At 42.9% G+C, this 13,120-nt stretch overlaps 1 protein-coding gene across 2 annotated transcripts in view; it reads right to left on the bottom strand.

Moving 5' to 3' along the window:
- The window catches only part of nell2a (neural EGFL like 2a), a 102,762-nt gene that overhangs the window by 51,133 nt on the left and 38,509 nt on the right, over positions 1-13,120 (bottom strand). For both annotated transcript variants that reach the window (XM_021567998.2, XM_036952885.1), the window contains one exon: positions 6,244-6,369. In XM_021567998.2, the coding sequence (XP_021423673.2) occupies positions 6,244-6,369 (126 nt within the window). The remainder of the gene's footprint in view (positions 1-6,243; positions 6,370-13,120) is intronic.

Below are 13,120 nucleotides of genomic sequence, written 5' to 3'. Positions count from 1 at the left end.
CCAGGTCGCCTAAGGAGGAATGTGTGTCAAGAACTGCAACGCTGCTGGGTTTTTCACGCTCAACAGTTTTCCGTGTGTATCGAGAATGGTCCAACACCCAACATACATCCAGAAAACTTGACACAACTGTGGGAAGCAATGGAGTCAACATGGGCCAGCATCACTGTGGAACACTTGACACCTTGTAGGGTCCATACCCTGACGAATTGAGGCTGTTATGAGGGCCAAAGGGTGTGCAACTCAATATTAGGAAGGGGTTCCTAATGTTTTGTACACTCAGTGTAGGCCTACCCGATATCTGGCTGCTAAGTAAACAAAGTAGCCAGGTAGCCTATAAAGTATAATATTGGGATGCAAACTCAAAATATTATACATTTCAACTCTATATCTGACATGGTACAGGTGTCTTTTTCTGCCCATTTTTGCCCTTTGAGGCCTGAGCTGGTCTGGTTATCATAGGATTGTATACTTTTGTTTCAAGGTAGATTTGTTTAAGACTACAATAGCCCGTATAGAAATTAATACGTTAATTAATACTATTAATACTTGTCTCCAGTTATGATAATTACGTAGAATTTGATGAAATGCGTTCATAAAAGGCTAATTTTTTTTCTCAGGCTGCAAATAAGATGATAGATAATGGAGATATTTTCACCCTTACCATGGACAGGGTGGTCTGCGTATCCACAACCTTCTGTTTACTTTGCCATGTAATGCTGACAAAATGAAGAGCTGTTTTTAAAACGGTATATCTAAGGCTCTGGTCTGTGCTAGGTGGGTAAACAGTGGGCACGTTCTCTTCTATCCACTATGTTTTAATTATTATTTTAGGTATAGGGGAGGGTCACTTTTTTCCTTCAAGCGTTCAGGGAGGTTCTGGTAAAAATACATTTTACTGAAGGGATGGCCATCCATTTTCATTTCAAAGGTCCGATTTTCTCCAGGTAACCCTCATTATAAATAACGTACAGTCCCTATGTTGCACCTACCCCACATTCTCCAGGAACAGTCTTATCGTATTACTGAATGTAGCCAGAGTATTTTCATATTTTGCTTTCAACAAACGCAGCGAAAAATACAGCAAATGTAAAATGCACATAAAATCAAGTGTAATGTTTGAATTCAGTCTTGTGCCAGGTGAACTGTTGTGTCCTAACCTTTCATCTAAATGTTTCCATATACGACAGACTTCTACAATTGTACTATACAGCTAACCCAACAAATGCAGGACCCTCAAACTTGAACGTCTTGTATGTGAGAAGGATGGATGGGATGTGAGTCAGAATGCGTGCCACGGGAGAGACCTGAGCTCCATCCATTTCATTGTCATCATCCCATCCATTACATCTCCTGAACAGTATCGGGCTCAAACAAATTGAAAGTGACATGGTGATGAGCTCCTCCTTTGAGCATATGATGTATATATGACAGAGTGAAGGACGTGGAGGAAGACTGGTCCTGCTGTTGCACTGTATCACACCTGCTGATGTCCTGAATTAAAACCTGCCTGTGGTGACTCCCAAATGACACCCTATTCCCCATATAGCACACTATTTGTACATTTACCCTGGTCAAAAGGAGTGTACTATAAAGGGAGTAGGGTGCCATTTGGGATGCATCCCTGGTCTGAGTCCCCACCGAGACAGGCAGCATATAAAACTGTAATATAAGAGGGGAGTAAAAAGAGAGAGGAGATTTGCCCAAGGTCACATCTGTCTATGCCTGCCGGGCCCAGTAGAGCAGCGTGCCATCACTCTGAATCGTCAGGACAGAGGGATTGGCAGACCAGGTGTGTGTGTGTGTGTGTCTCTGTGTAAGGTTTTTCTTCCTGACTTGTGCTGCTCATGCTGCAGACAGATAAACAATCAATTATTTACAGGCTGTCACCAGGGATCCCTTGGTAGCGTGCTGCTGTCCTCTTCTCCATCTCCTGCTGCTACAGCACACTGGCTGGCTGGCTGACTAGAGCCTCAGCCCAGCCCAGCCCGGAGCCTACTCAGCCTTTGTCCAACAAACTGACTGACACACGGTCTCTAAAACTGCATCAGGCCGTGGGAAAACCGTGGGGAAAAAAAGTCAATGTAACAGTTAATCGAGATACTTACAAACCCGTGGACAACTCTGCGAGAGACTCATTGATCTTTATGCAAAATGTAGATATTCTGGGGCCTTGACAGGCACATCATAATAACATGTCTAAATGTGAAGGCTGTGTTGAAACAGTGTTCATTTGTTTTCCATATTTGAGAGAGTATCAAATTCATCATTAGATTCACTATCTGAGATGGAATAGATTGTGAACAAAGCGTGAAAGGACAGGGAAGAGAGACAGGGGCCAAGGCACACTATTTCCCCATAATCCTCTGCCAGGCCCTTTGACTTCACACAGTGGATGTCATCCTCTCTAATCTTCGCTGCCCACCGATCCCCACCTCCGCCCTTCCTCCATCCCCCCGCCGCCCTCCTTTTCTCATTCCCTCCCTCCCTTTCTTCTAGCTTTGAGGCCAGAGCTGGTCTGGTTATCATAGGATTAGAGTGGGGGCACATACACACCCCTCACACCCCTCCACACACAACTCAGGACAGCAGCACTCTAATAACATTCAAAGGCCGCAGCACACAGCCAATCTGCCACCTTTCATGGATAAGCCACTAATCTTTAGGAGCGAGGGGCACGCTCCAGGCACTTTGGGGAGGGAGGAAGAGAGAAGGGCTATCTTGACCTTCAACATCAAGGGTAAAATGCTAGTCAAAGAGCAGGGGAACGTTGGATGCTCCTTTCTTTCATGGTTCTATTGGACTTGGAGGAAAGGGGTTGTGTTGAGGCTTTGGTAATACATATTTCATTTGGAGAAGAACATGAAGTTAGTGTGGCTGCGGAGTGAGTCTGTCGCCGGCTGGGAATTTAAATAGTGACCTCCTTCACTGCAGGGTGTATTATGTAAATATAATGTCCACTTCAACCCACTGGCTCCAAAGACCCAGGGACATGTGAACCCAGAACCTTATGCTGTTACTGTAGAACATCTCCTGGGTTTAGCCTTGTAGGCAGTTTAGCCTTTCCTGCAGTCAAATGATCAAATCGCCCTCTAGTGGCCTCATGGGTGGAATGTTATTCATATTTTTCATAATTTCATAATTAATAAACATGTATTTATTTTGTACCCCAAAAATATGGTGTTTCTATGTCAGTGTAATATTCAGATTCAAGCTCAAAATTGAATACATTTCATCTCTATATGTGACAGTACGGATGCCTTCTTTTTTTTTTAAGCCCATAACAATGTGTGTAAGGTGTATACTTTTCTTTCAAAGTAGATTTGTTTAAGACTACCAAGACACACTCTGTGTGACCCTGATTCATCCCACTGTAGTAAAATGTTATTCCAGAATTACTGTTAAAATTGTAGAGTAACTAAATTAAACAAGTGTCGTCTTTCTTACTCACTATACCTGTATGTGTAACTGTAATATTTTCTTTCTCAATGTGCGGACTAGTATAGTTACACTAGTATAGATACATGCACTTATGGAGAAATAAGGGTGTCGTTAGGCAACTTGTACATTATTTATGCTGAGTGTGCAATCTATTAATTGCTAAAAATCCATGGAGAATAAGAAAGATCCTCATACTTCATCCAAATGAGTTATTATAATGGACGTGGGAGATATATGGTTAGTTTAGTGTTTTGTTGAGCTGGTGCTATATTTATTTTCTAAGCCACTTGGGGAATAGCCCATTACCTATGGACCTTGTTCAAACAGAAACAGATGTTTGATTGCCATTAATAACGAACAGAACCCTCTGGCTAGCTTAGAGCACAACCCTATCTCATATATATCCCTGAACAACAGGAATGGGGGAGATAGCCTACTCTGGATCTAAACATGAATCTATTGTAGGATGGAGTGCCTTTTGTGTATGTTCTCTAACGTTATCAAATGTCAGTTTGATTTGATTTAGACACATATGGGTCCTCGGACACGTTTTGAATTAAGTCCAATTGAACCATAATTCATCTTTTTAATATTGGAATAAGAGGTGGAGAGTAGCTCTATATGAACAATTCTATATCATGCACTGAGGCAATGATTGTGAATGTACACTGATAGTCCAATAACTCAGAGAGATTACGACAATAACTTTACTGTAGTAGGCAGAAAGTCATTACATCAGCCCCCCTGAATACGCCTCAGTTTAATCATGAAATTGGCTTTTATAGGGAAATGCACAACTGAATTTTGACTTGAAGGCATTTTAATAAGAATCTATGTGTAATACATAGTCACAAAAATATATCCACTGGGCTATGGTATTAATCATCCTTGTAAATCGGTGAAACAAATGGGTTGCAGAAGAGGAGACATATTACTTAGACAATAACATTTGCATCCGGCTCATAGATACATAGAAATATAACTGTGAGTGGAATATAAATTCCGGGTGTGTCTAAGGAAAACACATGGAAAAAGACTGAGTAGGCAAGGTGTGTCTCTTCTTCACTGAATAAATCAGAGAACAAAAGATGAGTGAGAATTCTCCTGATTATTCCTTCTGAAACATTTCTGAAATACACAGACAGCCTCAAACCCCCTATTAACATATCCTCTTCTCATTCCCATTCCCATTGACGAGGGAAAAACTCACCAGAGGTATGGATAGATGGCAGGCAGGAAATGTAAAAACTCTGCCGTGTTGTTGCATTGTCTTGGTGGGACTTAGACTCTTACTGCTTCAGTCAAACCCAGAAGCTCAGCGGGGAGGGGTGGCTGGGGGGAGGGAAGCAGCACTGCAGCGGGCCTGAATCCTCTCTCTCTGCATCCCAAATGGCACCATTGGTACTACGGTACTCTAGTAAAAAGTAGCACATTATAAAGAGAATACGGTGCCATTTAGGACCAGCCCTTCTCTCTGGCATGTCTCAACCCAGGCAGGCAGCTCCTCGCATTCTGCCTCCTTCCTTCTCTTCTCTCTCTGCCTCCTCTCCTCCTTGCTGAGTTAGTGTGCATTAGTGCAAATTGCTTTTTTTAATTACAGATGGAGAAGGAATGTGTTGTGCGGCCTCCTCTTCAGAGATGGCACACACAGGGATCTACTTAGCCTCGTAACGCACACTGTAAGCAACTCCCAGAAATCATGACGACCACACCCCATACTGTACCTACAGTGGCAAGAAAAAGTAAGTGAACCCTTTGGAATTACCTGAATTTCTGCATAAATTGGTCATCAAATTTGATCTGATCTTCATCTAAGTCACAACAATAGAAAAACACTGTGTGCAAACTTAGTAAATCTGGCCTAACACAGCAAAAGGCCATGCACTTTTAACTCCTTCTAGAACTTTCAGAGGACAAAAGTAAACCGCACAAATGAACCACACTTGGAGCATTTTTAACAGCGAATCATGACATTGTTATCAACTCTATATACGACATAACAAGAGAAAAGCCGACAAAATAGGCGGAATGAACACAAAGATAATTGTAGATTTTGTCAGTATAATCATGGTCAGATGCACATTAATGCTGAGTTCTCGCTCAATCTACCATTGGAATTGAATGGTGTAATTGCGGCGTTTCTCAACCATTCAGTTATTACATTACGCAATGTATTCAGCAATCTGCTTTGTAATCAGCACAGAGCAAACGCAGCCAATAGCTTCCCAAAATCAATACTAATTCATACCAGTATTCATCTAAGATGCACCGGCCCGGGCTAATGCCAACTAATTCTACCACACTATAAAGCAGCAAAGTGGACAGAATTACAAACATTCCTTTTTGATTTGTGTGCATATGACTCTCATGTGGCTTGCGGTAATCGGACCAAATCCAATAGGAGCGACTCAAACCCTGACATTAATTTCTATACATGAGCATTAAATTAATGAGCTATGCATAATTACTGTAGCCTACTGAGGCAACAGATTCCGTCACTGATAGCGTTCCTTGGCTATGCAGTGTTTAAAGTGTTTCTCACATGATATGTTCTGCAGGTCACACGCAAACAAACCCGCGCACACACACACACGCAAACACACACACGCAAACACACACACACACACACACACACACACACACACACACACACACACACACACACACACACACACACACACACACACACACACTCCCTCCCAATGCCGCTTTCAACAGTTTAGTGTGAAGCCATAAACATGAAACAAGTACAGTATGGGTTTCTGGTAGCAGCTATAAGACAGTCTGCCAGAAGAAAGAACTCACCTGTGCAGGAGTAGTCATCGATCCTGATGTATCCCCTGTGACAGATGCACATGAAGGATCCGGGGGTGTTGACACACACGGTGTTCTCCCTGCAGTAGTGTTTCCCCTCCGCACACTCGTCGATATCTACAGTGAGAGAGGGAGAACGGGGTGAGCAGGTCACGCATGGTCAACACTAGGCTCCTCTAACTGGGGCTCCACTAAAGACCTAGTTCAGACCCCAGTTCAGCCTTAACGCCTCATAGAGGGAGACAGGGAGAGCCCATGGATAGTTTATCTTTATCAGTGGAGACCCTGGGGGAAATAAGGGGGAGGAGAGGGAAACACTGGAGGCAGCTATGGTTCTACTGTAGATGTTCCATGTACTCAAAGAAGAACATCCTTTACTCTTACTGTGGTTTACGTACTGTGTTTAATGGGGTAGTCAGGTAGTCAATTCCCATTTGGTCCAACCTCCCAAAACTCTATATATCTTTTACTTATGCATCATGACACTCCACAAGGCAGTAGATTCAATATTTTATTCATTTATTCATAATCCCATTAGCTGCTAACCTTTAGTAACAGCAACTCTTCGTGGTCCACAAAGAAACAGCCAAGTTGAAAGCATCTTACACGAGACGCTGTATCTCCATGAAACTGACGGGGCTAAACAGACGTTCACATGGTGATGCAACGTAGTGCAATGCAAACAGAGCTCAACTGTATTAATATGGCAGTGCTGCTGTAGATTGCAATACGCCAAATGTAAATAGACCAACTGTGAAAACCCAACTGGAGTTGAGATAGAGGTCCTTGACCTGAAGTAATTTATTCACTCTGTAGTTAAACACATGTGCACCTTAGGCTACTCACTCTATGCTTCCTTGCCAACCATATTTGAAAACATCATCATTTGATATGAAAATGCATTGTATATGCATCTCATTCACCCGCTTACATGTCCTTGGTTGCCTCTTCCAACCACCACAGCATACACCATCTCTGGCTGTGCTGTATTCAAATCCACTCTACTTGACACTCTGCTTTGCCCCCAGCTCTTGATCATTCCTTCTATTCAACCATCCACTGAATACCAGATAAAACACAATGAATCCCACCAATTATTGAACACGTCGCCCACTAAATGAGTTGGTCTTCACTAAATGAACCATGTTACTGGCTGTGAGAGGGGGATGGAGAGTGAGATGAGTGGGGGGCGGGTGGAGAGAGAGAGGTACGGACTGTTTCTCCACAGCGGGCAGCTATAGCGGGCGGTAACCTTGAGCGGGGGCCCTAGGTGACACTTGTTCGGGCTTGCGATTGGCTGTCTATGCGGCGGCTTTGATTTAGAGCCTATTAACTGTAGGACGTCATTCGTCTTCCCCCCCCGTTTGACACGCATAACGCACAATGAAACAATATGTTGGAACGTGTCTGCGTAGTGGACGACGGGGCTCGCTGGCCAAGCGGCCAGCAAGGGAGCATGAACAATCTCCATCTCCATTAGTCCAGTCCATTTCCTTGATTGGCCTGTCACTACAGCGACATGCAATGTGCCACCCTAAAAGAATGGCAGAGTCACCGGCGGCTTTTATCTCTCAATGGAACGATCTGGATCAAGTCATTGGCACGCTGGATGGATGGGCAGAGAATGACTTTCGTTTATCTCACCCCCCCCCCCCCCCCTCTCTACAAAGGCTGAATCCATCACAGTCATACGTAGATGAGTCAGAGGTTCATTTGTTTAAGAGGACAGTCTTATATACTCGTATGTACAGGATACATATGGCATACACTGTTCAAGCAAATGCTTACTGGCAGGTTCCTTCGCGACAATGCAACAACAATAAAAAAATAAGAAAAGATAAGAATACGAAACATAATTGTAATCAGTATCATTTCAACTCAATAGCCGGAGTAGATTATTTGTCATTACATTAAAACATAATGTGTAGACTCAGTCATATCAATTCAGATAGAAATCATATTCCAGTTGTTGCACATCCCGGTCATTCCAGAGCCATAAAACGCCCCTGTGGATTCCTAATGTGGAGCGGCCTCCTATCTGTGAACCATACTGCTGTGTGGAAGTCTGGGAGTCAGGAGATAACAGTGGCGTCCCTGTTGGAGGGCCGACAAAGACTCCCAGACCACCCCATGCTGCCAACAGCCTCTCTCTGCTGCCTGGGCTCATTTACTCAAACAGTTGATGTAAAATCTCTGCTACTGCTACTGAAATGGGCTGCCAGATTGTTTGCTGATATTCTCACACAGTTCCCAGAGTCCCCCACCACGGCAGGGCTAGTAGTCAGAGGAAAGACAACGGCTGTGTGTCTCAACAGACTGAGCAGTAAAGCAACTCAATGAAATTCACCACAGCACAGTTAGCTAGCCCTCGACTGTGAACGGAGTATATAGACAGGCTTCTCTGTTTGGAGAGATTTTAAGTAGACATTTCTGTCTTTCAGACAATTCACTACGTGCTTACTGTATGTATTATGTTCCTAACGATTCTATGTATTATGATAACAAAAAAGGTGCTCAATATGTCTAGGCAGTACCCCACTTATTGTGATACTATTGCCTCAACAGTAGGAGGGAGAGTCAATGTAACTCCAATTTCTTTATTTAGCAAAGTCTCCTGCTGTAATTGATAAAGGAGTGAACAATTTTTTAATCCGCTTGTTTCTTTATTGTTAAAATCCCCAGAGCCTCCGATTATTTCCAAACTACATGTTTTATTCACTCTACCCAAACGGGCCTCTCAGTAAAACATCTAGGAGGCCATTACTATCTCTTCAGAACAATTACCTAAACATTGGTAGGGGGATGATATGCTTTGCTGCTTGTGTTTTAATGGGCAAGAGACAAGAAAATGTGGTGCTCAACATCTCTTCATCTCTTCCAAACACCAGGTAATTATTTCCTCAATGAGTGATCTTTTAAAAAGACCAAAACAAACATGGAAAAGCCTCAAACTGTTTTGGGAAGCGAGACAATTAACACAATGGATTGAAAAGAAGCACATTAGGATGCAACAACAGATCCGTTTCCTCTTAAAAAGCAGAGGCATTGTCTTTTTAGCAGGGCAATAACCACAAGTGATAAATCACAGGGCAAATGAAGTGAGAGGAATTAGCCCAGTACAGTACCTGAGTTTAGAATAATGGACTGGTATGAACAAACTCACCAGACAATGAGGAATGCAGTGTGTGTGTGTGTGTGTGTGTGTGTGTGTGTGTGTGTGTGTGTGTGTGTGTGTGTGTGTGTGTGTGTGTGTGTGTGTGTGTGTGCCACAACAAGCTAGATTGATGCTAATGTGTTTTATGGAATAAACTCCTTGCTTAGGCTATCAAACATCCCCCTAGGCAAAAACTGGTTGAATGAACATTGTTTCCACGTCATTTCAACAACAGAAATCCTATGTGATGACGGTGAATCAATGTGGGAAATGGATTGGACTTGCAAAACGTCAGCAACGTAAGATAATTGAGTCTTTTTGTCACCCACACTTTAACCTAAATACAGTGCCTTGCGAAAGTATTCGGCCCCCTTGAACTTTGCAACCTTTTGCCACATTTCAGGCTTCAAACATAAAGATATAAAACTGTATTTTTTTGTGAAGAATCAACAACAAGTGGGACACAATCATGAAGTGGAACGACATTTATTGGATATTTCAAACTTTTTTAACAAATCAAAAACTGAAAAATTGGGCGTACAAAATTATTCAGCCCCTTTACTTTCAGTGCAGAAAACTCTCTCCAGAAGTTCAGTGAGGATCTCTGAATGATCCAATGTTGACCTAAATGACTAATGATGATAAATACAATCCACCTGTGTGTAATCAAGTCTCCGTATAAATGCACCTGCACTGTGATAGTCTCAGAGGTCCGTTAAAAGCGCAGAGAGCATCATGAAGAACAAGGAACACACCAGGCAGGTCCGAGATACTGTTGTGAAGAAGTTTAAAGCCGGATTTGGATACAAAAAGATTTCCCAAGCTTTAAACATCCCAAGGAGCACTGTGCAAGCGATAATATTGAAATGGAAGGAGTATCAGACCACTGCAAATCTACCAAGACCTGGCCGTCCCTCTAAACTTTCAGCTCATACAAGGAGAAGACTGATCAGAGATGCAGCCAAGAGGCCCATGATCACTCTGGATGAACTGCAGAGATCTACAGCTGAGGTAGGAGACTCTGTCCATAGGACAACAATCAGTCGTATATTGCACAAATCTGGCCTTTATGGAAGAGCGGCAAGAAGAAAGCCATTTCTTAAAGATATCCATAAAAAGTGTTGTTTAAAGTTTGCCACAAGCCACCTGGGAGACACACCAAACATGTGGAAGAAGGTGCTCTGGTCAGATGAAACCAAAATGGAACTTTTTGGCAACAATGCAAGACGTTATGTTTGGCGTAAAAGCAACACATGTCATCACCCTGAACACACCATCCCCACTGTCAAACATGGTGGTGGCAGCATCATGGTTTGGGCCTGCTTTTCTTCAGCAGGGACAGGGAAGATGGTTAAAATTGATGGGAAGACGGATGGAGCCAAATACAGGACCATTCTGGAAGCAAACCTGATGGAGTCTGCAAAAGACCTGAGACTGGGACGGAGATTTGTCTTCCAACAAGACAATGATCCAAAACATAAAGCAAAATCTACAATGGAATGGTTCAAAAATAAACATATCCAGGTGTTAGAATGGCCAAGTCAAAGTCCAGACCTGAATCCAATCGAGAATCTGTGGAAAGAACTGAAAACTGCTGTTCACAAATGCTCTCCATCCAACCTCACTGAGCTCGAGCTGTTTTGCAAGGAGGAATGGGAAAAAATTTCAGTCTCTCGATGTGCAAAACTGATAGAGACATACCCCAAGCGACTTACAGCTGTAATCGCAGCAAAAGGTGGCGCTACAAAGTATTAACTTAAGGGGGCTGAATAATTTTGCACGCCCAATTTTTTAGTTTTTGATTTGTTAAAAAAGTTTGAAATATCCAATAAATGTCGTTCCACTTCATGATTGTGTCCCACTTGTTGATTCTTCACAAAAAAATACAGTTTTATATCTTTATGTTTGAAGCCTGAAATGTGGCAAAAGGACGCAAAGTTCAAGGGGGCCGAATACTTTCGCAAGGCACTGTACATAGTCATTGTTTTTGTTGGATTCACATTCGTTGACAACTCAACCAAATGTAAATCAAAACTATCTGTGACCAGTGGGATGTTAGGAAATGATGATGACATTTGGCTGACGGAGTGAGTGGGCTTACTCTCCTTCCTGACACGCATTAATCTTGAGGAGATTTGCCTCTTTGCATGAATCAATGAATCCCCACCATCATCTGTCATCCTTCTCTTTGGGTCCCAGAGAAGGGGCAGAGGTCTAACCAATGAATAAGGTGCTAGTAGCGCTAGGTAATGCTGACAAACAGTGTCTCTGCCTGGTGATTTTTGAGGGATAGGAGCGCTGTTGTTGTCGTGTACTGTTGCTATTTCCACACTGGCCTGGTTTTCAGCACGGCAGGGTTTTTGTCTGCTCTTGTGGTGTTTGCACGCTCACACACAGAGAGTGTTTGGTGTTGCTGGCACACAGCGGGTTCGGGATAGTGGTGTGTGTGTGTGTGTGTGTGTGTGTGTGTGTGTGTGTGTGTGTGTGTGTGTGTGTGTGTTTGTGTCAGACCTCAGGCTCATCCCAGCAGTGATTGTGATGTGGGATGAGCCATCCCACTGGGTATACACTGGTTGAATCAATGTTGTTTCCACGTTTCAATGAAATTACGTTGAATCAACTTTGAAAATACGTTTAATTGGCGCCTGTGCCTAGTAGGATGCCCTTTGGTAAATGCCAATTAGCCCCCCTCCATCTTGTGACATTACAACAAACATCAACATGCCACAGGCTACCTAGTTATCACTGGATGGGATTCAACCAGTGCTTAATTTAATCCGTCACTTCTCAGTTTCGGCCTGTTTTGTCTCCGGTAGCTCTCATGGCATGAAAATTAATTGTCCCTGTTTGCAATGTTAACATTATAACTAAAGCAATCAGAGTTAATTCGAGTTGCCTCCTCTGTAATTCTCCTGTCTAATGTGAAAACCTAGCTTTTCAGCCACGCCTGATATTCTAAGTATTGATTCGGGTTGGGCCAGCCCAGGTTTATGGTTTCCGCAACATTGTAGCCTAGAGACCAACGTGTGGCCGTTGCTGTGGTGAGAGAGAAGTGCGCCTGTATCTCACATAACTAGAATGAGATTCACTGTCTATGATCTCTCTCTGATCTGATAGACATGAGCCTGCAACTCTCATCTCTCCAGTGTTGCTCTTCATCATTTATTTCCTTATAGAATCAGAGCTGCTGGAAGGATGCTGGAGGTGCTGCAGCATCCCAGATGAGTTGAAATGTATTTGACGAAGTTATAGAATTACAGTACTATTGTCTGTTCAGAAATAAATGAAATAATTCAGAATAGTACTAGGCCTATAATTTAACCACAGAGGATCAATAGCTTAACAAAAAAAAATTGCCTAGCTGTGGATTGTGTGTGGCCCAATCACAAAGCATAGCGTATAGTCGAGAGCACACAGCAAATCTATCAGTGAACAAGCCTTTCGCAATTTTTTCAGATAAAATCGAGGGAAAACACTGGTTGGAAAGCAAATGGCTCCTGCTGAAAAGAGAAGACTCTAATCTGTCTGTAGGCTATCAAAATATTGTATCAACTTCCAAATAGGCCTATTGAGTGAACGGCATGGTTTTAGACAGTAAAACAAGAGATAGGCTTTTGGCATGAGCGCATCGGCCATCAACGGTGAGGGAGCTGCAGATCATTGGGTGAGTCAGTGAAACGGCAAAGCTTTTTTAAGACTATAATTTCCTCCTCA

Source organism: Oncorhynchus mykiss, chromosome 2, assembly GCF_013265735.2.
Source record: "Oncorhynchus mykiss isolate Arlee chromosome 2, USDA_OmykA_1.1, whole genome shotgun sequence".
In the NCBI taxonomy this organism is placed as follows: domain Eukaryota; kingdom Metazoa; phylum Chordata; class Actinopteri; order Salmoniformes; family Salmonidae; genus Oncorhynchus; species Oncorhynchus mykiss.
Note: the sequence above shows the minus strand (reverse complement) of the source record. Positions and strands in the feature narration are given on the sequence as shown.